The 27,939-nt window shown below is 48.1% G+C and overlaps 1 protein-coding gene across 5 annotated transcripts; it reads left to right on the forward strand.

Annotated features, from left to right (window-relative positions):
- The first annotated feature begins 436 nt into the window (after nt 1-436).
- LOC1269396 (RAC serine/threonine-protein kinase) lies at nt 437-27,939 on the forward strand. Of its 5 annotated transcripts, none has more exons than XM_308030.6 (7): nt 437-652; nt 3,124-3,750; nt 18,924-19,793; nt 19,867-20,064; nt 20,171-20,322; nt 23,512-24,130; nt 24,204-27,939. In XM_308030.6, the coding sequence occupies exons 3-7, from the start codon at nt 19,131-19,133 to the stop codon at nt 24,282-24,284; spliced, it is 1,713 nt and encodes a 570-aa protein (XP_308030.6). In that variant the 5' UTR covers nt 437-652; nt 3,124-3,750; nt 18,924-19,130; the 3' UTR covers nt 24,285-27,939. The 5 variants fall into 5 exon arrangements, with proteins under 5 accessions (XP_308030.6, XP_061496577.1, XP_061496579.1 ...); XM_061640593.1 differs by lacking the exon at nt 437-652 and adding an exon at nt 714-899; XM_061640595.1 differs by lacking the exon at nt 437-652 and adding an exon at nt 874-1,066.

Raw genomic sequence — 27,939 nt, forward strand, 5'->3', positions numbered from 1 at the left:
TGGAGCACATGTTCGTGGTTTGTTGATTTTACGAAATCTTACTTTATCTTTCTTACCAGTTCTTCTATCTTACATTCGAAACTGACAGTTAAATTTAAAAATGTGATCGTCGAAGCAATATCGCTCGTAAAGAGAAATTGTTTTAAATGAAAATTATTAAATTAAAGTGTCACATTTGCAACATCATTCGCAATGAAATAATAAAACTATTTTTAACCATTTTCCTCACCAAACTAGCGCACTTCATCGCCGTTCCGCTACACATTTGCTAGTCCCAACCGTTGTTATTGCACTTTTGAACTGCCATAACGCAGGCGCACTTATTTTATACCAGCACAACCCCACCGCACCGCTTTCTGTTTGCCGCTGGCGGGTCGTTTGACAGCCACCATCACACTACCACCACCACACCACCACAGCGAAAGGCGTGTAGGGGAAAAACGAGACTTTTTCGCCCCTGGTACTCAGGTTCTGCCGTTCTGTGTACAGTTGAACGTATACGCTGAATCGTTGGCATAGTACGCCAGACATCGATGCACCTTGTACCCGCATTGTCGACCCGTTTCGCTAGGCGCGACAGGAAAGCACCATCATCCGCAGCATCCGCAGCGGACAAGTAGCATTGCGCTTTCAATGCACATCGACCTGCCAGGTAATGTATCGTCCGTTGCCATTCATAAAATCCCATGCCATCCCCGGGTGTGTCCCATCAATTTTAGGTGCTGCTGCTGCTTTTTTTCTTCTTCGTTAGTAGTTGGTTCTTCCACACCGATGCCATGCCCATATGCCCGATCCGCGTGTGTGTCCTTGGGCGTGAAATTCTACGTTTCGGAATTTCGATGGGTCCCCGTGTCTTCGTGCGCAGTTTAGTTGGCTGAAGCGTAATATTCAGCCCGACGGTTGGTTTGGGATGGTTTTTCTGGTGAAATGGTTTTCGTGCTCGTACCTGGTGTTGGGTCGCTCTGTGTGCGTGTGTGTGTGTGTGCTCTGCGCGATACCGTCAATGTATGCCGATTCGGAGGAAGGGAATTGTTTTGTGCTTTTGAAAAAGACGAGATAAAATTTGGTTAGTTTTTCTTTTTTGTTTAAACTACAAAAAAAAAACCTATCCCGCAATTAACAGGGCCTCAGTGTGTTCCAAATTTTGCTTCTTCCCCCAATACGCAAAGTGCAAAGTGGAACGTGTACGCAACGAGAAATCGATACGCACGCAAACATACTTATAACATACCCATAACATAATGCCACCAGCACGAGCCAGCAACAACAACAACAACAAAAGCCCAAATCGAGTAGGCATTGGTGGGCTTTCCTCGTTTGTGTTTTTCATTCCTTTTGCCCCGATTAATCCACACCAAATAGAGCCATCCAAATAGTTTTATCCGACGTTGTGTAGCGACGTACAGACCGACATTCGCCGTGACCCCGGTGGTGTGGCAATTCCTGTGCGTCTGTGTGCGTGAAACCGTCTGTCCCTCAGCTTCATCCAAAAAACGCGTTTTCCGCTGTACATTTTATATGCAGAGACTTTGAGCTTATTGGCCTCCTTCGCTTCTTTAAATCTAGTATGAAATTTAATCTTACAATCGAGCATTCTTCATTGTGTGGCTTCCAATTGCCTTATCCCGTGGAAGTCTCGTTAAACCTATTTGCTATCAGTTTGTTTTTATTAAAAATGTTTATCTAGATTTCATGTAGCCGTTGGCTAGAGTGCTTTATAAAAAGTGTAAAAGTTCTATTTAGGTGTGTTTGTGTGCGGTCAGTGCGCCACGGACGCGTAGTGAGAAGCGTGGTAGCCGATCGGTATGGACAGTAGTCGGTAGACAGGCAGCGCACGTACGGCGAGAGGTTCCTGCTCCGGATCGTAGCCCTCTTGCGTGCGCTTGTGTGTGTGTGCTTGTAGCGGAATGTGTCTGGCGCGGTGTGTCTGTGCGGCAGTGTGCGTGCGTGTTCACCAGGCGAGACGCGGACCTCATTCACACGCTCTGTCTAGCGCAAGAAGGTCTCTATGTGTATGTGTGTGTGAGTGTATGGCGGAAGAGCAGGGTGCCGCGCCGGGGTCGTCGTGTCTGGAAAGAAGTGGAGAAAATGTAAAAATCAAGAACGACGAAATAAATGCGTGAACCTGGTGGCGATAGTGGGAGCGAACGTGCGAACGTGCAAAAAGCAACAAAAAAAGGTGTAAAGCAGTGCTCTCCAACCTGTGGTTTGCGGTCCACTTTAAACATCAAGATTAATCAACAATCAAGATTAACTGTTCAAGAGACACACCTTGTATAAGCTTTAAACGTATTTTAGATTAAAACTTTGAACTAATACATTTTCAAAGCCAAGTGGTCCGCGATCGGGATAAGGTTGTAAAGAATAACGTCTTCGCTTACTACCACGACGACCCGATCAACTTTACATGATTAGCCCAATGGAAGGCACCAGGGCCTGCCAGTAAACTTTCCCGTTTGTCGGTTGCAGGCCATGGGGATTGATTGGCTTGGCCAAGAACTGTCAAGCTCCATTCATTTTGAGGAGTGTTGAAAATCATGTGGAAGAACGGAACAAATTATTGTGATGCAATTACAGCATTTGACAGCTGATGAACACCATCTCTCGCAAGCAATGAAAGATGTTGTCGACATGCTAAATTGACTCGGAAACCCTGTATTTTTTTTTTCTCCATCCCCTCAGCAACGAGGTCCCCGTAATGTAGCACGATATGACTAGTAGTCAAAAGTTCGTTACAGGCAGTTTTCGATTCTAATTCTCAATGTTATTATAACAATGAATCATCGCAAGAATGTTGTTATTTGGTTCATGAGTTTTACAGGAAATGTGTCCTGTTTGATGTTTGATGCATTTTGCAGGGCTTTCTGCTGTCAAAGAGGCATGGCCAAGATGGCCAAACCGATTTTGGCTAATAGTTGACCTCCTTCCTCGTTCCTAGAGTATCCGTCGCGTCGGTGGAACAGTGTTTTGTTTGTGCATTTTCCAGCTACGAATTGTTATCTTCTCTTCAATTGACGGCCACTTCGGATTTTTGGGGAGTGGTTGTCTGGTCACCCGTTACACACGATGATGCGGTACCCATGCGGTATTAATCTGTTCTCTTCTTCCCCCATTCTTTTGCAGTGTTTTTTGGGAGCTGAAAAAGTGAACAAGACAAATTTCCTTCACCGAAAAACAGAACGAAAAGTGATTGTAAGTGTGTGTGTGATTCCAGAAGAGTTAAACAGAAGGAAAGAAGAATTACGCCCTTCCCTGTGGCGACGGTGCCACACTGTCAGGTTTAGTGTTACGTGCGCGTGTGTGTGTGTGTGTGTGTTTGTGCCTGCGTGTTTGATGCACAATATCAAGGCACTTGCAGAGGAATTTAAAAAAAAATATTAAAAGATCGTGCGTTTGTGTGTGATAAGCAGTGAAATTTGTGTGAAAATTTCATCACTTCATCAGCAGCAGCACCGAGCAGCAGTGATCCGTTTCTACAGGGTACCGGAACAATCCGGAGCACAGAGAGGCATATCGGTGTTTTTTTTTTGTTTTGCGTTGGCTTCGTCTGTGTTTGTGTGTGTGTGTGTGTTTTCCTGCTCCAAGCGGTTCCAGCCAGCTAAGCCCGGTCTAGCCACACTGCACAGAGAGACAGACCACAACACGTTTTGTGTGCGTGTACTGTCGGACGGCGGGGAGTAGTAGTGTGTGTCCGTGTGTTTGCAGCCGAAAAGTGCGGAAGTGACTCGACGATATTGCTGCGACTGAAAGGTAAATAGAGAAAGGGGTTTTATTTGCCAGCCCTGTGGGTGGGGGAGGGGGGATGACGGTTGCTGTCGGACACGGCAGAAGGGGCGGTGCGAGAAGCGGGGACAGATTTTAAGTTTTTTTTTCTCCGGTTCGATGAGATGTTGGTCTCTCAACTGTGTTTGCTCTAATCATCCTTGGAGAACAGGCCGAGGGACTGAAGACAACAGGCGGTGCGGTGCGTAATGAGCAAAACTGCTCCACAGACACACACACTTACACACACAAACAAACTCGCGCCGCGAACGTAGCGCGTTTTGGTGTGAAACAATCTGACGCAATCGGAAAGTACGAGAAATGTCAAAAACGAAGGGCTGCCGTCGCTTTCCCCCACCCCTTGTATTACGCGACATCCTTTTGCGCAGGATCCTCCTCGCCGCCACCGCGCCCCTCCTTTAGCCCCAACACACTGACGCACACACCGGTGCGCGCCGTACAAGCGAACGATTGTGAAAGGACACGCAACTCTTGTTTTTCCTTTTCCTTCTGTCAGGTTCACGACTCCACGCGTGTTGACAGATCGGGGGGATATGGATTGCTTCGATGGTGGTGGTGGTGCTGGTGGTGGGTTAATGGTTGTGTCTGGCTGTCAAAATCGTCGTATCGCAAACGAGGTCAAGAGCGTGAACATGATGTTCCGTGAATTTGGGGCAGCAGCGCCTTCATCCACCATCGCCTTCGCCTTGGTCTTGCCCCCCCCCCCATTCCGATGTGCGCGTCAATGCTAAAAATCCTTACAGTTTGGGGGTTTTTCCCTTCTGACCAGGGAGGCCCCGTGGAATCTGCTTGTCGGTGTCTACACACGAGCAAAAACCAGAAAAAAAGCTTGTACAAAAAATGGGACAACATTTGCACACGACCGCCGCTCTCTAATACACTATTCAAAGCTCGAATGGTCCGAGCGGCTCCGGCCTAGTATTGTTGGACATTTTAGTATTTTACAGGGGTTTTCAAGTCACTTTCGTAAGTAAAAATTGTTTTTTTTTTAATTACTGCGTGCACGATGTCAAGCCACATCAATTTGCTATCTAATTTCAAACATTTTATTTTTAACTTCTTCAGTATGATTTTCAACCGTCTATTGATATCGTTTTTTCACAGGGGTTTTGAGTCCGGTGACGCAAAAAAGTGCATCAAAATGCATGTTATATTAATCTTGTAAATGTTGTACACATCTTGATGAGATACGGCTTCAAACCCCCGCTGAAAACACGATAGTTATAGACCGTTGAAGTGTTGAAAATCATGTTGAAGAGATTAAACATTATTATGATGGAAATACAATATCACAGTGATGTGGAATAACTAGCTGCACGCAAGTAAAAACACAATTTACACTCGAAAGCTGCTGTTCAGTCGAATGGGAGGAAAACACCCAAAACCGGTCTTAAAGAAAGCACACTGCACAGCCCTTTTGGTGCGTGTTTTGCACGCTCACACAGTCACTGTCTGGGACTTTCCGGGCGGAGGAATCCCCTTCCCCCCGCTCTCACCCCTCTCCCGCGTACCAAAGATCAGACCTGCGTGCCAGCAGTCGTCGCGCCACCGTCGTCTGCCATTGGGGGTCACCGCGGCGGTTGTCAACCGTTTCTGCGCGGCGGCGTCGTGGCCTCGTTCGGATTTTCGTTTTTTCGTCGCTACTATTTTAACACTCTGCGTAAACAAATGCGCTTCTAAGCAAGACATTACCACTAAATGTCCCCCCCATATACACACACACAAACAGGGCAATGTTGTGGATGGTTCACGATCATGATCGTAAGGCGTGATACACATTTGCACGATTCATTCCCCCCGTTTGGTGCGTGCGTGTGTGTGTTTGGGTGTCGGTGTTGTTGGTGGGCAGGGTGACAGCGTGGTGATGAGGGCTTTGAAGGCAGACAGCAGCAACTATTACAATTACAGTGCGGTGATGGACGAAATCGTTCATAAATCCTTTTTTGAAAGGTGCGTTTTGGCTTTAGTAATCTCGAACACCCGAACCATCAGGGAAGATGCCGGGTATTGGGAGGGAGCAGATGGTTGCCTACTCTCACCGCCCAAGCGCTGCTAGATTTACACAGAAACCGTTTGCTTTTCCTAGAATTTAATTTGTGCAGGAAGGCAAAGATGGGTAGAAGCAGCAACAACAACAACCTCAGGCTCGCACGCCGCTATCTAAAATAATCCCCAAGATTTTGTTGTGTGTCCCGGCGCAGCAGCTGGGTACGGGAATGGCGGGGGGGGGGGGGGGGGGGGATTGCGTGCACACCATAAACGTTCCGTTCCGTTTAGGAGGTGGTTTAGTAAATTAATTTTCCGATTGGATTATAAATACAGCACAAAGGTGCCCAAGAGAGAATACTTTAATGTTTAATTTGAAGTGATGGAATATATGTTTAATTGTACTAGATATTTTCAATGCTTTTTTTAAACTAATATTTCAACTTTCAACAACGATCACTAAGTGAGGGAAGGGAACTTTAAATCGAAGGTGGAAAGGATTTCTGCCATGCAAATAATTACGATTAATGAAACCCTTTCAATTGTTGGCAAAAAATCCGCTTGGAACTCATATGTTAGGAACTCTTGATTTTGTGGAAGTGTTCAATTCTCAAACTCAAATCTAACGCTTACTGAAATCAGTCCCAAAATTTCACAAACAATCGTACCTCCACGGAGGAATATTCCAAATATCATGTCAGCTGTCCTTTTAATACATTTGCCCGCTTATACGATGTTAAACCATTTCTGCGTGCCTTCTAATTAAGCTGCAAAGTCTCGAGAAAGTGTGCCGCAACCATTCTCAGACAAAAAGTGCTCGATCGAGGCGTGTTTTGCTTGCATTTGCGTGTGTGTTCGATTGGAAGGTAACTGATGCCACCGAAAACAAACTGTGCACGCCAGAGGCCAGACTCCTCGGGTACAAAGTGAAAAACAAAACCCCTCCCTTCTAACCTCCTTTCCTTCCCTTTTCCACCCCGTGGGGTGTGGTGGCTGGGGTTAACACGCGGGGCCGGCATACTAAGTACAAAACCTTCTCGACGGGTGTATCGCGATCGCGAAAACAACAAACCCCAACCGCCGCCGCCGCTGCCATTGCGAAAGGAGGTGACAAAAATCAGTTGGAATGTCCGTCGCAGTCAGGGGGGGAGGGGGGGGGAGGTGAGTCGAACACGACCAAAAAAAAAAAAAAGGGGAGCATGACACGGCCACCATGTCGCCGGCATCTCGTCGTCTATGAATACATCGTCTGCGAATGTTTGGCGTTGCGCCGCAATAGGACACGGTTCTAATTTTGGTTCTGCCTCGACAGCAGCAGCACCAGCAGTTGCACACACACACACACAGCGTCTGTCTGTGGCGGGCAGGACGAGGGTCCTCTTCTTCCTCAACGCCTTCCGGTGCGGTGTTGTGTGACCACTGCAACACCCAGCACAGCTCACAGTCTGCCTGGATGTTGACGAGAAGAGGGGTCCCCCTGGAAGGGGGAATAGCTCGATACGCGAAATGAAATGGTTCAACGTGTTTTCATATGCAGTCGAGCTTTTGCGCCGATGAAGATGTTGCCTCGCCGAGCATCCGCTGGAAGAATCTTGAAGAAGCAGTGAAGAGGAGCAGCCAGCAGACACAGCATCCGGCAGTAGATGTTAAGCAACAGGGAAGGGTGAGAAACACAATGCGGGATGGCCGTTACATGTCTCCCCAAATGCACACAGGGTTATAGGGGCTGGCGGCCGGCGGTAAGAGTGGCCTAAAAATAGTGCCCGAGATCGCGCCTCGAGAACCAACACCACCAACACGCCGAACCGACGACAAAACCCCTGTGCTTCTTGGCCGTCTGTGTGTGTGTGCCTGTGTGTATAGTACGGACGGAGTTTATTTATCGCATCCCCAGCACTATTTATTTTGCACCGGTTGAATGAACCTTCGTTGTGAGGGGGAGGACTGGGGGGGACGAAATTGGCGAGGGTGGACGCGAGGGCATTCGGGCAAGAGCACGCGCGCTCACGCACGCGCTTCCTCGCCTACACTTGACCAAACAGCAACAAGAATTTCGTAATAATTCTTAAAAACAAATTGTAACCGCATGACTATTTTGTACACACAGCTTTTCCCTCGCTACCTGTTGTTGTTGTTGTTGCCGGGTGTGGAAAGTGTTACCGCGGTGTGCAAATGTATGGAAGTATGTTGCTGCACTCCCGCTGGATGATCCTCTGGTGGAGCTGGTTTTTGGTTGAAGCCTTGCTAAGTGGCCATGTAAGAGAGAGGAGAACACGCTAAATGTTGCAGCAAACCAGTCTTTCCAAGTATGCGTTTTTGGTTTTTCCTCGTGAAAGTTATCCAATATCATAATGTTTATGGTGTTGGCATTTGAATTTTACAAATCTTTGTAAATTCCTCGTTTGTTCAACTCTCTCTCTCTGTGTCTTGTTGACCTGCTCATGATAGAGCTCGGACATGATATGGCTCGGACAATAATCATTCTCCAGGTAGCTCGGTCCCTGGCTGCAGCCTCCCATCCATGTAGACACTAGTGTTGGGTAAATCTGATTCAGATTCAGAATCTTCGAAAAGATTCTATGATTCTGAATCTCGATTGCAAAGATTCATGAATCTCCAAAGATTTGTGTATCTCCAAAGATTCCTAAATCTGGAAAGACTTATGAATTTCGAAAGATTAATATATCCTTAAAGATTAACGAATCTCTGGGGTTTTATGGATATCAAGAGATTCATAAATCTCCAAGATTCATAGAGTTCGGGCTTTTCATTATTCTTCTTTTTGGAGTAACAACCTACGTGATCATACCAGCCTCTTTAGGCTTTCGAGACTTCTTGGCAAGTACAACGCAGCCTGATAGTTTGATAGAGGCTTGAACTCACAACAGGCATGTTATTAAGCGGGATCGCGTAAATTCAATATTTTGATAGATTCATGAATCCCTGGAGATGGTTAGATTTTAATAGAATGTTATAGAATGTTATAGATTCATGAATATTTGAAGATTCATGCATCCTAGGATGTTCATGAATCTTTAAAGAGTCGATTCGAGATTCGAATCACTCAACACTGAAGATTCATATGAATGAATCTCATCGAAAGATTCATAAAATCCAACACTCTAGTAGACATTGAGTTCGCTGTGCATTCCCTGCGTCTTATGCCGAACTGGGGATCGCTGTCGAACACCTGCTTGGTGGGGCATGAGTCCGGCATCCTCATGACATGCCCGAGCCAGCGTATCCTGCTGCCAGCCTTCGCCACCGCCAGGATGCTCGGTTCGCCGCACAGCTCAGCAAGCTCGTGGTTCATCCATTGTTCAAGCTTTTGCGAATGATTAAGCAATTAAGTATAGAATGTATAGAGTGATGAATATCCTCTTCGCCAGTTTTAAAGATTCATTGATGTCCACTACTGAGAACTCCAGCTTCGTTGATTGAAGTTTAGGAAAGATGGCGGAACAGAACAGAAACCTTCATTGTACCTTTGTTCTACCTAACTAACTGTTCGTCTACCGAAGTATACAAATAGAACGTAGCTCGAATCGATTACGCGAGAACAGGTGCTGCCCGCAATCGTGGCGCCACAATTGTTTCAGCGATTGCAACAACAACAACAGGGGAGGGGAAGGGGTCATGAAGAAAAGAGAGCACACACACACACAAAACAACAAACTGCTTTTTACATTGTTTTCTTCAACTGCAATCGATTCGGGCGAATTTTGATGGTGCATTTTAATCGCCCCCGTTTATGACACGCCGGCCAGACAGCCCCTGCCTTCCCTCCTGCACACCCGCTCATGTAATGTGCCGCCACCCCTGCACCAAGCGAAGTGGTGTATCAAATGGCAACACGGGCGAGTTTACCGGGCCACACACACACACACCTCGTTGCGCACTTTGCGTTCTCCTGTTGCGCATAAACACGCGCAACACATACACGCACGCGCACTTACGCTATTAATCTGTGACCTGGCGCCACCACCACCTGTCCCAATGCTGTAGCTGTGGGGTAAGGGGGGAGATGAGTGGGATGGAGACCGGGGGTACCGTGTTTTGATTCGCGAGATGTTTGTGCCGTCAGCGACTGATTGGTGTGGCGGCAAAGGGAAGTGGGAGGGGTGGGGGGCGCTTAGCGTAAGTGTGATAAGGTGCGAACGCGGTTGCGGATCGAATGTGAACTCCATGACGCAGATGGCAAAGTTGTAGAGAGGGGGAGGGGGGTGGGGGGGGGTGAAGTTTTTAGGGCTCCCCACACCACATGCACGTAGGATCGAGAGACGGTGCCGACTAGAATGCATCCGTTAGTCCCCACTACGAAGGGAGAGAGGAGGGGTTGGCGGCATGGTGGAAAGCTGTTGGCGCGTGGCCACATGCGGCCCGGTCCCGAGTATTATTTGAGTACGACAAACAGCAGTATTGCAGTCGTAGTAAACAACGCTCATCCGATGGCGTGCTAACTTCTTCGCTAAGGAGGAGGGGGTGTGAGGGTGGGGGGTTACTCTTACTTCTTTGCGTATCGTTGGGGGTTGCATTTTCGGCTGAACTTCTTACACAGCGCTGATAAGAGCACGCTCGCCGAACGGAAGTGATCTTCCGCATCCGGTTTCGTGTTTACTGCGTGTTGTTTGTTTTGTTCCCTTTTTGATAGTGGTTGTTAGGCGATGAGCAACGTATTGTTAACTGAAAATGTCTTCAATGAAATTCAAATTAATCTACGTTTTGGTTCTCAATGACTGTGATGATGACCAGCAAGACTCTCCTCTTGAAGGATCATCACTTGCATTGCGACGGTTAAACTGTTGACCAAAAAACCAGCGCCTTCTTGATGCTTGTTTGCGGAGTTGTTTACAAAATTTCAACTGACAGCGATGATTGTGACATTTCGAGCGCGGCTAGAAGGGGAGAGGATGTAGCGGGAGCATGCATGCATGCATGCAGCGTGTAACGCCGCGAACGGGACTTGTTGACAGTGCAATAAAAACGTGACACCTTCTTCCTTTGCCTTCCCTTGCGCGCACTGTTTCGCGCGCACTGCCCTCGCGTGTGCTCTTACGCCTTTAGCGCAACGAGAGACAGAGAGAGAGAGAGAGAGAGAGAGAGAGAGAGAGAGAGAGAGAGAGACGGACACACACGTGCTCTGGCTGGCTGGCTGACTGCTGGTGGCTGTGTTTACCGATTGCTGCGCACTTTAGCCCATGGAATAACCGCCACCGTGTGGTGTCCCGCCCCCTCCCTCTCTCTGCCCTTGCGTTTGTGTGTGTGTGTGTGTGTGTGTGTGTCAATGACGCCAATGCCAGGTTTATGGCGCATCAACTTAATTCGCACAGCGATTGTGCCGCCGTAGTTACGGTACAGTACAGTGGAGGGGTCGTGAAGGGGCGTGGGTTTCTGTTATCAATGCGGATTTCATTGCTATCAGTAACGGATGGTTTTACCTGTTTGTGTTGGTGTACCGTGTAAGTCAGCCAATACAGAATATCCCAACGAAGGATATAATGTTTGGGATATAAAGATTTGTTAAACGAAAAGTAAAAAGTAGTTCTCCGTAAACGATCAGTCGCAATAAGCAACGAAGCGAAGGACGCGTACACTTTACGCCTTTGGTTTCAATTAGCACTCAGTAATTAGCCCGTTTTTTTCTATTATAAGCAATCAGACGTTATTGTCACTTCTTTGCTCCTTCACCTCTGCACAATTCACACGGAAAATCCCGGGTGGATCGACTACTACTGCTGCGATTGCTTCAAACCACCAATGAAGCATCCCGTGAAGAAGCTTTCCCTTTCTTTTTCTTCTTTCCTTTACCGCTCCAGTAACATCACTAATCAATTGATCAATTGGCCGTTAATTGGTTACAATTGTGTGGCACCCTAACAAGCTGTGTGTGTGTGTGTAAGTGTGGTAGTGTGGAGTAAGCAATGGCAGCTTCCAATTAATTGTAGCAGGATATTTTTAAAACCCTCTACTCCTCGTTCCACATCCAAGGACGCCCTTGAGAGGGATTGCAATGAGGCTGAAGGATTGCCACATACATGTAGTGCCCGAGAGGCGCGAATTTGAAGATGTATTCTTCAGTCAGAATAACAGCAAATAATAACTTGAGTAGCTACCACCTGCTACCACATTGCGGCTTCATGTTTGACAAATGTATCAAAACGGGAGCTTCTTCTGTTTGGCTTCTATCTTTAATCTGGAGCAGCAAAGTCGTTCCAAAAAAGCTTACTGTTTTACTCCAAAATAGTGATGTGCTCTTTGGAGCGTACCGACGACTCCAATACGACTTCTTCGGCTATTGTTGGTCCGATAAATCCGAACCAACAGTCTCCGGACGACTCCGGACGACTCTGGACGACTCCGGACGACACTGGATGACTCTGGACGACTCTGGATGACTCCAGGCGATTCCGACTCCGATCGACTTCGGACGACTCCGGACAACTCCAGACGACTCCGGACGACTTCGGACGACTCCGGACGACTTCGGACGACTCCGGACGACTCCATAGCGACTCTGGACGATTCCGACTCCGATCGACTTCGGACGACTCCGGACGACTCCGGGCGATTCCGGGCGATTCCGAGCGATTTCTAAAGACTCCAGATAATACTATGCGGAGCTACCTTCCAGAGTCGGTTCCGAAATTATCCTAGTCGGACTGGAGTCGACTCAGGATTTTTGCCAACTTAACGCATCTCTTCTTCAAAATATACAAATCTTCTTGCTCCGAAATAAACAAGTTTTTTTGGGACTGCAAGAAAGAAGGTCATGATTAGTCTTTGGCATGATATTTTTTCCCGCCCGGTGGTTCTTGACCTATTCGTTGTTCTTGGTTGTAACTGAATTCTGCCTTGCCGTGAAGCGGGAAACCATTTCCCTTTTTGATGAACCTTTTACATCCCTCTGACGATCCCATTCATAATTGAGGTTAGTTGTGCATTTGGACGAAGCTACCCCCCGTCTCTGAAACCTTGCTACGTCTTAAAATATTCAAATCCTTTGCCTTGCTGCGCGTCCGCTTGTGACTATCACGTACCCAGCTTCATCGTGCTGGCTGGCTGCGGCATGCTGCTGCGCATGGCTGAAGAAGCTGCATCTTGAAGGAACGAGGCTAGAATTGCACATTATCCCCCACAACACCCGCTGTCGACTGCCTACAGTAGCAGCTTTTCGTTGTGAACTCTGCGATTGTGCAATGGGTTCTCGACGGGATCAATAATTCCTCTCCTCCACTGTACGAGTTGGACGGAAAACGGAGCGTAACCCGGGTAACCCGGCAGGTTGGTGAGTTGCATCGCAAGCTCTGGGGTAGATTTTGTTTCGTTGATGGAAGAAATCTATGTGGCAAATTCTTGCAACGGGCACATCCTAAAGGCAGAGACGCGTGGCTCCCGGTAGGCATGCATGCGTGTGCACTCCTACTCGCCGCTCTCATGCTACTGGGATGAAGTTGGACGTGTGGCAGTGAGAGTTTAATCGTGGAAGAAAGAAGAACGGGGTGAAGGGTGCGGACACCCACCATTCGTTGTCCATGCGAATGTGTGTGTGTGTGTGTGCGTGTTTCTCGGGAATGTTGGGGAAGGTCTTTGCTGCCGATGCGCCTCACGCGACGCCAACCGCGTTCGGTTAGGTCGGGGTTTTAGCGACGAACCCACCCGCAGCCCCAGACACTTTTGGGTGTGGCTTCCCACAACCCTAACGAAACAACCAGCGCCCCGCGAGAGTGCGGTTTTCCCACACCCTGCCGCCCCCTCCCCCTCTATACGTTTTCTCTTTTTGTTCTTTTTGCTCTTTTTTCTCCACTGGTCTCTGGTGCACAATGTTCAGAATAGACTTTTTTTATGTGCCAATTTTGTCTTGTCTTTCGCTGTGTTTGTTTTTTCCCCATTTTTCTTTCCCTCCGCTTCGCTTCTCAACGCTTTTGTGATTGATGCAACGGAACGGTTTTTTTTTTGTCTCGGCGAGTGCCTTGCAGTGCCGGCCGGATCCATGCACTTCCTCCTCCCATCTTTGCCCCCGCGTGTGTGTGTGTGTGTCGGGCGAGGGAAGCAGACAGCAGCTCGAATCGTGTGCTCCAAGTCAATTCGTTACGCAAATTTTACGTGCACGGCGGCTGCTTCTGTCCCGTGCAATGAATGAACGTACACTACACACACAAACACACACACACACACACACACACACACACACACGGGTTTGTTTCCGGTTCGTTGGTACCGGGGGGAGCAGGATAGCTGCACCCCGATTGCAGCAAACGAGATATATGGCGAGTGAGAATCGGATACGATCTTTTGCCGTGTGTGTGTGTGTGTGTGTGTGTGACTGTTTGTATTTTCTCTCTCTCTCTCTCTCTCTCTCGCTTTATTGCTCCCTCTTTATCACTCACTTTCTACCTTTCTTTTTTATCTCTCTCCTTCTCTCTATCTCTATCTTTCTCTGACTCTCTTTCTCTCTCTCTTTCACTCCCTTTATCCCTCTCTCTTTATCTCGTTCTCTTTCTCTTTCTCTATCTTTTTATCTCTCTCTCTCTCTCTCTCTCTCTCTCTCTCTCTCTCTCTCTCGACAAAGGGTAAAGCGCACTGCATGCCTGGTGCAGTCATGCAGTGTAGTTGCATGTTGCATGCTGGATCCCTCTCTCTCTCCCTCTCTCTCTATGGCTGCGTTCGGGCTTGGCCGACCAGTTGGAGTGGTCACCGTATTGATTTCTAACGTGCGTTTGTTGCGTTTGTGCAGCTGGACCGAAAAGTGCAAGCGAGAAACGTATGTTTGAGTAAATATTCCCCAAAGGCTGCCGGATGAAGAAGTTACGTCTGCTATGTTACATTGCGTTATTAGGAGACAAATTGCACCGAAAGCATGTTTAAAGGCATAGCAAAACGACTCCTACTGTGCGCCACAAGGGTTACATAATGCAGTTACTGATAAGCCCCCCCAAAGGCGCCTGCCAGACACGAATCTGACTTGTGCTTTCCATTCATTTGCCCTCAAAATCACACTATCATTGTTGATATGTGGCTGCTGTGCCCCCCACCCATACCAAAACGGGAGAACATCCGCCGGTCTGGGGGGGGGGGGGGGGGGTCACAACAGAACACGAATCGTCGGTGGAAAAATAAGGTGCGTGTGTGCGGTGGTGACCCAAAATATGGGACAGTCATACACACACACACACACACACACACACACACACACACACACACACACACACACACACACACACACACACACACACACACACACACACACAAAGTGCCACAGCCAAAAAGTGAGTGTGATCTGGGGCGGCGATGGTGGTGACCCAGTTTCCAGCGGTACTCAATTTTCCCACCCCACACACGCACCCCGGTCCTACTGTGGTGTTTGGGCTGTGTAGTGTAGTGGCCCCATGTGACTTGGGAATGGTGTGTTGGATGGTGGTGGCGCCTTAATTCAATCATGCGCCATGCTGCACACCACCAGAGTGCTTGGTAGTTGTTTGCGTGTGTGCTGTTACAAGGTTTGTTTACATTTCACGCTTCTCCGTCCCCGGTGCCGCATGGAGTGTCTGTCTCTGTCGTCCCATTGCCGGATCGTCCCAACCGGAAGCCGGATGTGAGACCTTATCACACATGAGATTCCCTTGGAAGGGGTTTACACTTTCCCAGGAACTGGTCGCACTGTCCATTTCGAAGGAAAATGCGCAGTTGATTGTAAACACATTACGTATCACTTTATTGGATTTTTGACCTGGGGCCTCTGGGTATGGCAAACCCGGATGTTATTGGTTCTTGAAAAACAAGATAAAAATGTTTGCGTTGAATACAAAATTTCTTGTGCTGCTGCTGCTGCTGACCTTATTTGTTGCAAGACCCAACTGCTCGCACCCAGAAAAGCAGCAGCTGCTGCTGTAAAAATCAATCAAGCGGCTGTTGTATTTTTGTTTTCTTTGCTTTCATTATTATTATTGCTGCTTGCATCATAACAACAAGACGCGGGTCACAGCACACAGCGTGACGGTGGTGGGAGGTGTGGCTGGAGGACGGAAGGGGTTTTGTGCGTAGGAAACGATGACCTACTTTTTCGGTGGGACCATCACCCACCACCACCATCATCGTGGGACAGAAAAGGGTGTTGCTTTTTTTGTTGTTGCTCGGTTCCTTCTCGTGTGTCTGCTGTGCCGCCGTCTGGAATGTTATGGTTCCCGGAAAAGCAGTGGATAAAATCGCAAAACCGCGGGAACGAGCAACCACCACCGCGGCACGGGGGGCGTGTTTGTGTTTTTCGGGTTGATTCCGAGAATTCCTCCGCTGCTCACCGGGTCTCTCTCTCTCTCTCTCTCTCTCTAACCCCGTTGGTGGGTCTCGGTCTGTGTTTACGAGGTTTAATTTGAATTTTATTGTTTTTAGATTTATTTTTGTCCCAACAACGCGCGTACTCGTGGTGTGCAGGGAGGGAGGGAGTATATGGGGTTGTTGTTTGCGTTCATTTGCGTCCAACGATTTAATATCGTTTTAAACTGCGTTCGACCACCCCCTTATTGCTAGAATGGAAAGAAAGTCTATGTCATATAATCAGTCTCGGTGATGTACTGTCATTTCTCGATGTTGTGCTGTGTTGTGCATCATGACTAAGTTGCAGTAAACCGTGCAAGTGTGGAATAATTGTCTGAAATGCAGGAACCTAGATTCACTTTCTTTTTCAATTTGACGAAAAGCTAAGCCTTTTGAGAGTTTTTAGTAGGGGAAAGCGGGGCAAAATGGGCATGTTAAGCAGTTTGCTGAATATTCCTTTGAATATTCCACAAAACACAACTTTTCTTTCATTAATGTATGCCTCAACCATTTATCTATGGATTAAAATTGCCACATAGAATAAAAACAACTTAAAAACATGAAAATAATGTAAAATAAAAGTTGATGTTTAACGAGAAGCTATTTTGACAAGCGGGGTAAAATGGGCATAGCCCTGGGGCAAAATGGGCATATGTAAACAAACTGTGAAACGTCAAAACACTGGGGCAATTTGGGCCCACAACAACTGCGCTTAGGTAATGGTCTATGCTTTTGCGCACGTTTCGTGAAATGTATTTTTCGTTCTATCTTTTGATTTGCTGGGCAGAAAAGCGCTTAAAATTCTTCCAAAAATATGTTGTCAAGATTAAAACAGTTTTTAAACGTTTAAATCTACAAAATCGAATCTTATGAAGCTGTGTCTGTTATCATTTTGAGGCGACAAATACAACACCATAGCCTCACCAAGCGCCGTATGTCAAAAGCATCTGGCCATTTTGCCCCAAGCGTAACTGCCCATTTTGCCCCAAGTGAAGCAGTTTTGTATTTTTTGTTATATTATTAAAAATACGCATTCAATCGCCTTGCTTTCTTCAGACATAGAAAAATCATATCTTTAAAAATATATCATGTACAACTTCAACGCATCCCTGTGACACTGGTTTAAGCTTATTTTCGAAGTGGCAAAAATTACATCAATACGCTGCTAAACCTTATTTTGCATTTTTCTTAGTTATTTGTTATGTAAGGGCTATGAAAACTACATGGTGTTCATAGAACACTCTAATGAATACATTTTGAGCATTGGAAAGTATCTTTGTAGTCAAAAAATTTTGCCCCACATGCCCATTTTGCCCCGCTTCCCCCAAATATAAGAATCATCAATTAAAGCATACTCTAGTGACTTATTTGTTTGCTTTAATGTTATTTTTTTCTATTAAACCCCTCTTATTTTTGGAAAATCAGCAAAATCACAGTTTTGCTTGCAAATAAATTAATCCATAATTTTGGCTCTATCTCTCTCTTTCTCTCTCTCTCTACCTCTATCGCACCGCTGTGTGCCGATCAGCAAGCAGCAACATTGTAGCGCAGAGGCGGCGGCGGAGAGAGAATGATAGTTAAAAAACAGGTGTTTTTGAACTGCCACCCCTCCCCATATACACCTCCTCTTCCCTTTCTTCTCCCACTGCCTAGCATCATGATCACCCCTAACGCACACACACACACGTATGCTCTACGCCTCTACATGATCTTTGGTGGGGGGAGGGGTGCTTCATTGGGGGATGATGAAGCAACAATGTATACGAACCACCAGTCAGTCCAGTGCGCAATGTAGGGAATGGGGGGGGGGGATGCAAAGGGTTGGAAAGGGCGGCGGGAAAGGGGCTGAATGACGCCGCTCTGTGCTATTGCGCAGTGGTTTTATTTCGACCCGCTTGGGGTTTCTAACTGCCAAACCGTTTCAGGTTTTGGGCAAAAATGGAGTCTGAAATAGAGCGAATGAGTCATTTGTACAGAATTAAGCGTCTTACTCGCGACCAGGGGGGGGGGGGGTGCGTCTGTGTGTGTGTGTGTATAAGTTAGAACATTGTGTAGTTTAAACTTGTGACTGAAAAGCACTTGCGTACTTGAGAGACAAGAAACGATGGACTTAAAAAAGTGAAGAAAAATTGGTCACATTCTTCTACCATCACTGCGGCCCAGCTGATGCAATATAATTCCTTTACACAGTATTTACATGTCCTGCAAGCTGTAGAAAAGGTTTAGCGGACACAGTCCCACAACACCCCCTGATGTACCGACGACATTGTGCTTTGTTTCTGTCAAACACTGTCCCACACCCCAATGCCCATGTGGCCGGGCATGTGGAGCAAGTGTCTGAGTGCAACGGTAACCACCAGCATTGGGGGGGGGGGGGGGGGGGGGGCGGTTGGGCGGTCGGTTTTGGCGCCAGTTATGAAATAGGACGTGCGGCAGTGTGTGTGTGTTTGACGCGGGAGCGAGAGTCGCCTTCTGTTGCAGTCGTCTATCAACGGCCGCACTTGTTTTTGATAAGAAAAGGCATTGAAAGATACGACAACAATGTACCGACGAACCCCGTCGGTGTGTGTGTGTGCGCTTCTTTATAAGCATGACCATTTGGACAGTGTGTTGATGGGGCGCGTTTGTTGTTTTTTGCTGAAATTTGAATCCATCTCACACGCACGGAATTTGCATCCGAACGGAGATAGTGAAACGCACACACAATTGGAGCGTGCTCTTGATTGGGATCGTTACCGTCGTTATTGTGAAGAGTGAGCTCACGCCCGGAGCACGTGAAAGAGTCGCGAATGTGTAGTGCTAACAAGTGTCTCATTGTCTTTCTTTCCATCCTCTTTTTGCAGATAACACCGTGCGAAGACACCGGCAAAAAAATCTGATTGGTGTAAGAAAATCCGATTGGAAAGGCAAGCGGAAATCAAAATTACATCTCAACGATTTCCCGCAAAAGTAACGGCCAGGATCGGCTGACATCGGCTTAATTTACGAAAGAAAAACACAAAAAAGGACAAAGGGTGTGTTGACGCTCATCCCGCTGCCCCGCCACCAGCATGACTTCCAAAACGGTACAGAATGCGCCCGCTATTGCCATCTCCACGCCCGCCGCCGCATCCATAAAGTCGTCCACCTCGTCGCTCATCTCCAGCATGTCGCTGGCCTCGCCAATGACCATGTCGTCCACGATGTCGATATCGTCGGCGGACAGTGCGATGGTCGCCGGCTCGTCGTCCAGCGGAAGCGGCGGCTGCTCCACCATCGTGAAGGAGGGCTGGCTGTACAAGCGGGGCGAACACATCAAGACGTGGCGCTCGCGCTACTTCATCCTGAAGAGTGACGGCACGCTCGAGGGCTACAAGATACGGCCGGATCCGCAGGTGCCGACCGAACCGTCGAACAAGTTCACCGTGCGCGACTGCCAGATCATGTCGATCGATCGGCCCCGGCCGTTCACGTTCATCATCCGCGGGCTGCAGTGGACGACCGTGATCGAGCGCATGTTCCACGTGGAGGACGAGAACGACCGGAAGGACTGGGTGGAGGCGATCCGCAGCGTCGCGAACAAGCTGAACGAGGAGGAGGTGTACCAGGCGACGCTGCCGAACCAGGCGGCCGACGACGACTGCGAGATGGGCTCGATCGCGGAGGACGAGCTGGTGAACGAGAAGCCGGTGTACGGTACCGCGACGGACAAAGTGAGCGGCAAGCGGAAGGTGGTAGGTTGAGGAAACTTTCAGCAGGCCACCGCCGGACATGCTTTAATGGAATCGTATTTTTTCCCCATTTTAGACGCTCGAAAACTTTGAATTCCTGAAAGTGCTCGGCAAAGGCACCTTCGGCAAGGTGATTCTGTGCCGGGAGAAAACCTCCTCGAAGCTGTACGCGATCAAGATACTGAAAAAGGACGTCATCATACAGAAGGACGAGGTGGCCCACACGATGGCCGAGAGCCGCGTGCTCAAGACGACCAATCATCCATTTTTGATAGTAAGTTTTGCGCATACACACACACACACACGCACATCTTCCTTGCACGAAAAGCCACTAACGCGGAATGGTTTTTGTTCGCCTGTCTCTTCTCCATTCTTCGCAGTCGCTAAAGTACTCGTTCCAAACGGTCGATCGCCTGTGCTTCGTGATGCAGTACGTCAACGGGGGCGAGCTGTTCTTCCACCTGAGCCGCGAACGCATATTCCCCGAGGATCGGACGCGCTTCTACGCGGCGGAAATTATTTCAGCGCTCGGGTAAGCCTCGAAAGGTGCAAGGACGCGCTTTTAATGTACAGGCAGAAAATGACTCTCTAAGAGGAGCATGTTACAGTTTCTGATTTACAGTGTTTTCCAGGGGTTCTCATAGCTGTGGGACACTTCTTTGAGTCTTTCTTATTGGGAAATGAACTTGATATGATGGGAATTGGACTCTTATTAGATTTGTCCAACAAGGGTGCTATAGAGTTTACATTACGTTCATTACATTACGTTCATTACACCTAAGAAAGAGTCAATAAAGTGTCCCACAGCTATGATAGCACCTGGAAAACGCTGATTATGGAATAGTATAGTAAATATTATCCAACAGTCCACGGACAAGCATAATGTCGCAAACAACAATGTCCACAGTGCAGTGTGATTGCGCTGTGTTAGATGACGCCTTGCTGTCGTTGTTGTTATTGCTGTTTTCCGATACTGCCGGCATGCCGTTATGCAATGCCCCGCACTGGAAGGAATTTCAAGAACAACAAACTCAAAGCTGGTAGAAAAAATGCGCTGATAAAGCCCCTTCCCCCACTACTATGTGGTGGTGAGTTGCAGAACGCGAACAAACGAACGAACAAACTTGATCAACATCGATGACGGATACGATAGGTGTCGCGACTGCATATTTTTGCAATCTTTCATTCGCGGATAAGGCGAATGATGGGGAACACAACAAAAACAGCCCATTGCCCAACTTCCCGTCACCAAGTCGTCCGGCGCGCCGGTGTTGTTGTATCGGTGGCACGTTTTTTTCTTCATTCTGTTTTATCAGCAGCACCCCCCAACGCACAGCAGGGGGATTGTGGAGCGTGGGGTGGCTTGTTGTTTGTGTTTGTACCTTTCTAACGGTGCACGTGTGTGTTTTTTTTCTCTCCTGCTTATTGCAAACGTGCTTGCACAATCGTTGCGGGTGCCCAAGCGCTAAACAACAACAAAAAGGGCTGCTCTTGCTTGTCCCCGTATCCCCTTGCACACCGAAACCACCAAACCACTATCGCGTTTGGTGGGAGGGGGATTTTCCCGCGATAAAAAAACAGGGAAGACGGGGAAACCCGGGATAAGTTTGACGAACATTGGCAACAACACCGCCCGTGCGCCGTACGAAACAGAAACAAAAACAGAGGAGCGATGGAGTTAATATTGCTCTAGGCGCCGCAAACCGCCGGGCGCGGGAGCACAACAGCACTACAATGTATGACCACAGCACAATTTGATTGTTGTGTCTACGCCCGCGTAGCAGAACAACGTGATCTCGAGAGCAGTTTTAAGCGAATGGTGACGGGAGGGAGGGGGGGGGGGGAGGACGTTCGGGTTTTAATTGCGTACACACGCCGCTGGTGTTGTGTCAAAGTTGGTTTAAAGTTCGGGCTGCTGCGTAAGCCGTTTAAGAAGCGGCTGCACGTAGTGTGTAGGATCCATCCTTTCCCCCCTTTGGTTGGTGCGCATACTCATCATCATCGACAATGTTGCCGAGGCAGTTGCAAGATCGTATTTGCGTTTTGTGGTTGCCTGCGTATGGTTGGCGGAAATTTATCGTCTGCTGCTATCGTTGAGAGCGCAAAGTTTCAAGGGCAAAGTAAACAGTTCGCTTTGCAATATGATGACCATCTGTCGAATGGGGAGAGACAACTAGCTTTTGGTTAGTCGCATGCACTCTTGCACGCAGTTTGGTTTTGCTGTAAGGTCTCTCCTTTTCCCCTGTTTGTTTGGAGAAAGAGAGAGAGAGAGGGAGAAAACAGGAGAATGAGAGAGTTGAAGGGTTATGGGAGTTGGATGTTTTGCATCAAAACAAATGAGTCAGCCAAAACGGGGCCACACAGCCACCACCACCACCACTCCAAACTACTATCGTCTTGGGTGATGCCCGGGCCCTCCTGAGTCATGCGTTTGTATTGTTTTGCTGCACGGGCTGCAATGTTGACGGCGGTTCGTGCGTCATAATAATTTTATTGTTTTTCTTTTAGATTCGTTCGTACTGTTTATGAAATTGAATTGAGTTTAGAAAATGGGGTTTCAGGGGTTCCCAAATTGTTGTGGGACACTTTCTTTCTTATGGGAAGTGAACTTCATATGATGATAATTGAATCTCCATGGCATGCTATTTGGCAGACTCGTTGTAAATTCCTATTGGATTTGTCAAACAAGGGTGCTATGGAGTCCAATTCCCATTACATTAAGTACATTTCCAGTAGGAAGGAACCAACAAAGTGTTCCACAGCTATGAGAACTCCTGGAAAACGCTGTAAATGGTTGATGATTTTTGTTTTAATCCGGTGCCAAAAACCGGCCCTTAACGATTGTGTTTGATTTGTCCCGAACTGAACAAACATTTGTTACACAATTGACATTATCAAGGTTAATGCCACAAACCGATGAATTAACTGCGAAAGTGAACCACCGCCGGCTAGTCCTCCTCTCTGGTGGTGGGAGTGGTGGTCACCATTCTTGTGCATACGAGCGCGTTCGTTAATCCGCGCTCGCAGAGACACACCCGAGCGCAAGAGGAGGAGGAGGAGGAGGAGAAGGATGATTCAATGGCTCAACTATTTCCGTCCGCACGATCCGAACCTCCGACCGACCCGATGCGATCGTCGCTCGCAAAACAACCTGAGGCTGAGGGGTGATGAGGTTGCGGCATGTTGGTTTAACGCGTCCCGACGTGTCGCTTTATTGTTCCCGCGCGTGCGGCACTGTCCATGCCTTACCATGGACCGTCGTTTCCGCTGAAACTACGTCAGTGGGCGGTGTGCGTGTGTGTGTGTGTGTGTGTATGTGTACAATTCTGTGTGCATGTAATGTGCGCGCCAGAAGAGAGTACACACGAGATTCATTCATGAAAAGAAGACGCCGACGCATGGGTTTTGTGCCGCGCAATAGTTTTGTTTGTGTGGCGACGTCTGACGACAATGTGTGTGTGTGGTCTGTGACGATGGGACAAAGAAGCGTGAGGGGACTGGTGGCGTCCTTCCCGTGCCAAAGAGAGAGAGAGAGAGCGATGCAAACCCCACTATTGACGTCAATTGGCGCATTCCAAAAGGCCCCGGTTTTTTAGACACGAGTTTCCGTTGTCTCGTATGCTTTCTTCCATCCTTCCTGCAAAGAGATGGGCCCCCCCACCCGTACATTGTTGCGCCCGCTAACAATTCTGATACGATTGTTTACAATTTCTCCTTCCAGCTACCTACACTCGCACGGCATCATCTATCGGGACTTGAAGCTGGAAAACCTGCTGCTCGACAAGGACGGCCACATCAAGATCGCCGACTTTGGCCTGTGCAAGGAGGACATCACGTACGGCCGGACGACGAAAACGTTCTGCGGTACGCCCGAGTACCTGGCGCCGGAGGTGCTGGAGGACAACGATTACGGCCACGCGGTCGACTGGTGGGGCACGGGCGTCGTCATGTACGAGATGATTTGCGGCCGGCTGCCGTTCTACAACCGCGACCACGACATCCTGTTCACGCTGATCCTGATGGAGGAGGTGAAGTTCCCGCGCAACATCAGCCCGAACGCGCGCAGCCTGCTGAGCGGGCTGCTGGTGAAAAATCCGAAGCAGCGGCTCGGGGGCGGCCCGGACGATGCGAAGGAAATCATGGCGCACCCGTTCTTTGCCAGCATCAACTGGACGGATCTGGTGCAGAAGCGCATCACGCCCCCGTTCAAGCCGCAGGTCACGAGCGACACGGACACGCGCTACTTCGACCGGGAGTTCACTGGCGAGAGCGTGGAGCTGACACCGTCCGACTCGAACGGGCCGCTCGGTGCGATCCAGGAGGAACCACACTTTTCCGAAGTAAGTGAGGGGGGCATGGTTTGTATGGGGGAAAGCTCGATCTTAATTTGCACCGTTTCTTTCGCCATTGCAGTTCAGCTACCAGGATATGGCTTCCACCATGAACACGCCCAGCTACATGAACCATTCGCACAACTTTCACCCGATGCAGTGAGAGCAAGCGGCCCGTGAAAGGCGCCCGGTGAGTTCGGGCGCACAGTAGCGCGAAACAATGGTGAGGAAGGGTGAGTGTGGGACCTGGACACCAGACACTGCGCCTTCTTTGGAGACCCCCTCTTCACCCCTCTCTGTGTACACAATGGGTTATGGTGGAAATACCCGGTCAAAACGCCCGCGTCGTTGGTATATTCCGGCGTGACGGGTGCAATCGCTGGAATTGCACGGGGCCGTGAGGAAATGATGCAGAGCGCGCGACGAGGATAAAAGAGGAAGAGAAGAAGCGCGATGAAGGCAAATCGTGAATAGAGTGAAGAAGGCAACGAGCAAAAATCTTTTTCGTTTGAATAGCAGCAGCAGCAGCAGCAGCAAGGGGTCATCGTAACGTTCGTAACAATCCGCCAGCAAAAGCATAAGGAACCAAGCCTATTTATGTTCGATTACTATGCGTATTCCAATAGCCCGGAGGTTGAATTTTCTGTATGTGTGTGTGTGTGTGTCCCGTCGGTTGAACCGCACCACCAACGGTCGGATCGAACAGTCGAGTGGACGAAGGAACGGGAAAGAGGGGATGTTCAAAAAAGGCCACATGTGCAGATCCCGGTGAAGATCCTCGGAAGGATGGGGGGAGGCTCAAGTGCCGCACAGTGGAGGGAAAAAAGCTTCCAAACCGCGATGTGCAACGCCCATGTGCGCTACGTCGACGGAACGACCAGATCGGTGATCGGGCTGTGCGACCTCTAGCATGATGACCGACCCGTCCGGTACAGAAGAATTGTTTCTTAAATGTTCCCTACACCTGCAAACACCCCCACCTCAGCCATCGCAACAGTTATACTTTATGTTACACAACAGTCAAGACAGCAAAACAAAGAACAAAAATCCTTAACCTCCCTCCCACAATGCCTCAGCCCGCTCTCTAGTTCAACGCGAACGCCCGCAAAGAGAAGCAAAAGCGAAGGAGGTGATTGAGGGGTGCGAAATAGATGATACTTACTACCACCACCACCACCACCGTCGTGCCAACTATTGCCATAACCAATGCCGTGAAAATGATCTCAGTTTAATAGCAATCGAACCAGGAAACAATAGATTATAATAGATCTCAATACAGAGAGACACAACTTTACACACACAGGCAGACAGACAGACAGACAGAGACCCACCTGAATATTAACTCTCTAGCAGGAGCAGGAAAGGTAGTGTGGGGTGGTGCTCTAGTTGCACTTTTAGTTGCCTTTCTTATCATGTTCAACAGAGCTCCACATCTCCCGTGTATCAGTGAACGAACGAGTGGTAACACGAAATGTTCACCAACAAACAGCTCCATAGTATAATGTTCACCAGCCAACCCCAGCCAACCATCTCGTCACGAAGAATGGAAGCGATTTTGATCGTACCTGCGCGCGATTCCTTGAGCGAACGAAGAAGAAATTAACACTATTTGCGCGCTATTTTAGTGTCGTATAACACAGAGAGTAAGAGAGAGAGAGATAGAGAGAGAAAGCATAATTTAACCGAAGTTTGAGCACCCATTTAGAGAGGAGGATAAGTAAGTTTTGAACTTAGCTACTTTAATTCGTAAAAAAACAACAAAAAAGAGGCCTCGCTGCTGCTTCTCGCCAGCGTTTGCCAGCGAGAATCCTTTGTTCTCTTCCTGCTACTAGCATACACGCGCACGGGGAACGCGCGTTCGAGTAGCATTATTACTTATTATTATTACCTTTGCGCGACTCTACACACACACACACACACGCAGCAACGCTCCCCCCAAATAATTTGTGAACCTTGTTTCCTATCACTTTCAAATGCGCCTGTTTTGTTTCCCCCGTGTTTATCCGTGACCACCGTAGTAAACCTTGTACCGGTGTGGTGTGTGGTGTACAAGCGCGGAGGTATTATTATTAAAGGACACAGCTCCCAAGTAGTGCTGCTGCCGTGAGAAGCAAACACGCTAAAAAGAGAGAGAAAGAGAGAGAGAGAGAGAGAGAGAGAGAGAGAGGGGGGGGGAGAAAGAAGCATGTTAATATAGAAGCTGCTTTTATAGACGATAAGCTGGTGCGCGCGCAGCAAGTGACGCAACGTGCGCGCTCAATGACGCAAGATTAGAAAGCAACGGGCTGTGATAGCATGAAGTTAATAATAGTGGTTAGAAAATGTGTGTGTGTGTGTGTGTGTGTGTGTGTGTGTGTGTACGTGTATGGACCTGGCCTATAGGCAGCATATAGGCATGTAGAAATTGGCGCGCAAATGCTGTGTGCTCTTGGCGGAAGAGGATATATACGCAAGGATGCTATGAAATACGCACCCTTGCACCAACTCTCTTCGCTAACACGGTTAGAAGCGGTCATTGCACGGTAGAGGGAGAGAGAGATTCCTGACGAAATGCCCAGATAAAGGGGCAAAAGAATTTGGGGGGGGGGGGGGGGGGGGGGTGCTATAACCCTACTGCAATTTAGTAACACGTTCTGCTCTTCCCGCTTCCTCCAAAACGGTTGAGCGAAACAGGACGAACAACGGTGTGTGTACCCATCCCTTCGCGCCCCGCAATGTTGTCTACTGTGTGACAGTGTGTGTGTGTGTGTGTTCCTTAGCAGTGTGGTGTGCATGAAAAGCGATCGTTTTGGAAGGATGATAAGGGTTAAGTGTAAGCAACTTTAGTGCGCGAGAGAGAAGAGATCATTAAAAGCTGAAAAGGGAGAAATTGTTCATAATTCATTAGAGCCTAACCATACACACACACACACACGCACACGCGCGCGCGTTACATTCATGATGTGTGTGTGTGTGTGTGATGTGTGCGTTTGTCGCTAAACTTTACTTTAAAAGTTGTAGTAGCCGCGCACCAGTAACAGCAACACAGTCGCTACTACCAGCGCTGCTATGAAGCAACTAAAACCATAGTAGTTAAAAACATAGAGTACTGGATAGGAGCAAATATCACTGCCTTAGGTAAACGAGACATTGACAAAATGGAAATAAATTAACTAGAAGAAAAAACAATACAAAAACAAGTGCAACATTTAGATGGCTATGTAGAGCTCAAAGCGGGAGCTGGGTGAAGCAGACTGCAAGATAAAGCAACCTTTACCATCATCCCCATTTTCCTCGGCAGTAATGCAGAGATAGAGATGAAAGCCCGAACACGATGTTGCAAATAAGCATCGCAAACACGATCGCAAGCGTTTGAAACGAACAGCAGCAGCAGTCACACGTGCTTTCCAATTGGAAAAAAGTAAAGTTTCGTTTGTTCTGCTAAGCTTTACTTTTTGTTTAAGGGTTTACTACCCTTGGACAACGCTACTGGTGCTAATTGATTAAAAGCGTATACCCCCCCCCCCTCCCCTTCCCCATTGAAATCGAGATCGAGTAAAGCACGAGCACGAGGTCAATATAGAAAGCGCGAATGTCCTAGCGATAAATACTACTACTAATATTACTACTACTGACTGCGAGGGAGAGGAAAAAAACATATAAAACTGGCTTCCGAAATAATGTTTTCTTTTTAAGAAGGGGGGAGAGGCTTTACAAACATCTAGAAGATCAGCGAAACAAATATTCCTTTCCCTCCCGCGCATTAAGGACAACGGGAAAAGGATTACTATAAGTTAGCGCAAATGAGAAAAAGAAAAGAAATACTACCACTACTACTA

The sequence above is a fragment of the Anopheles gambiae genome, chromosome 2 (genome assembly GCF_943734735.2).
Source record: "Anopheles gambiae chromosome 2, idAnoGambNW_F1_1, whole genome shotgun sequence".
Taxonomy (NCBI): Eukaryota; Metazoa; Arthropoda; class Insecta; order Diptera; family Culicidae; genus Anopheles; species Anopheles gambiae.

Excerpts from the sequence above, each read along its gene's own strand:
- LOC1269396 (XM_308030.6), top strand. The coding sequence starts at position 19,131 with ATGACTTCCAAAACGGTACAGAATGCGCCCGCTATTGCCATCTCCACG. Across the intron at positions 19,794-19,866 it reads TGAGCGGCAAGCGGAAGGTG|ACGCTCGAAAACTTTGAATT; the intron begins GTAGGTTGAGGA and ends TCCCCATTTTAG. Across the intron at positions 24,131-24,203 it reads AGGAACCACACTTTTCCGAA|TTCAGCTACCAGGATATGGC; the intron begins GTAAGTGAGGGG and ends TCGCCATTGCAG.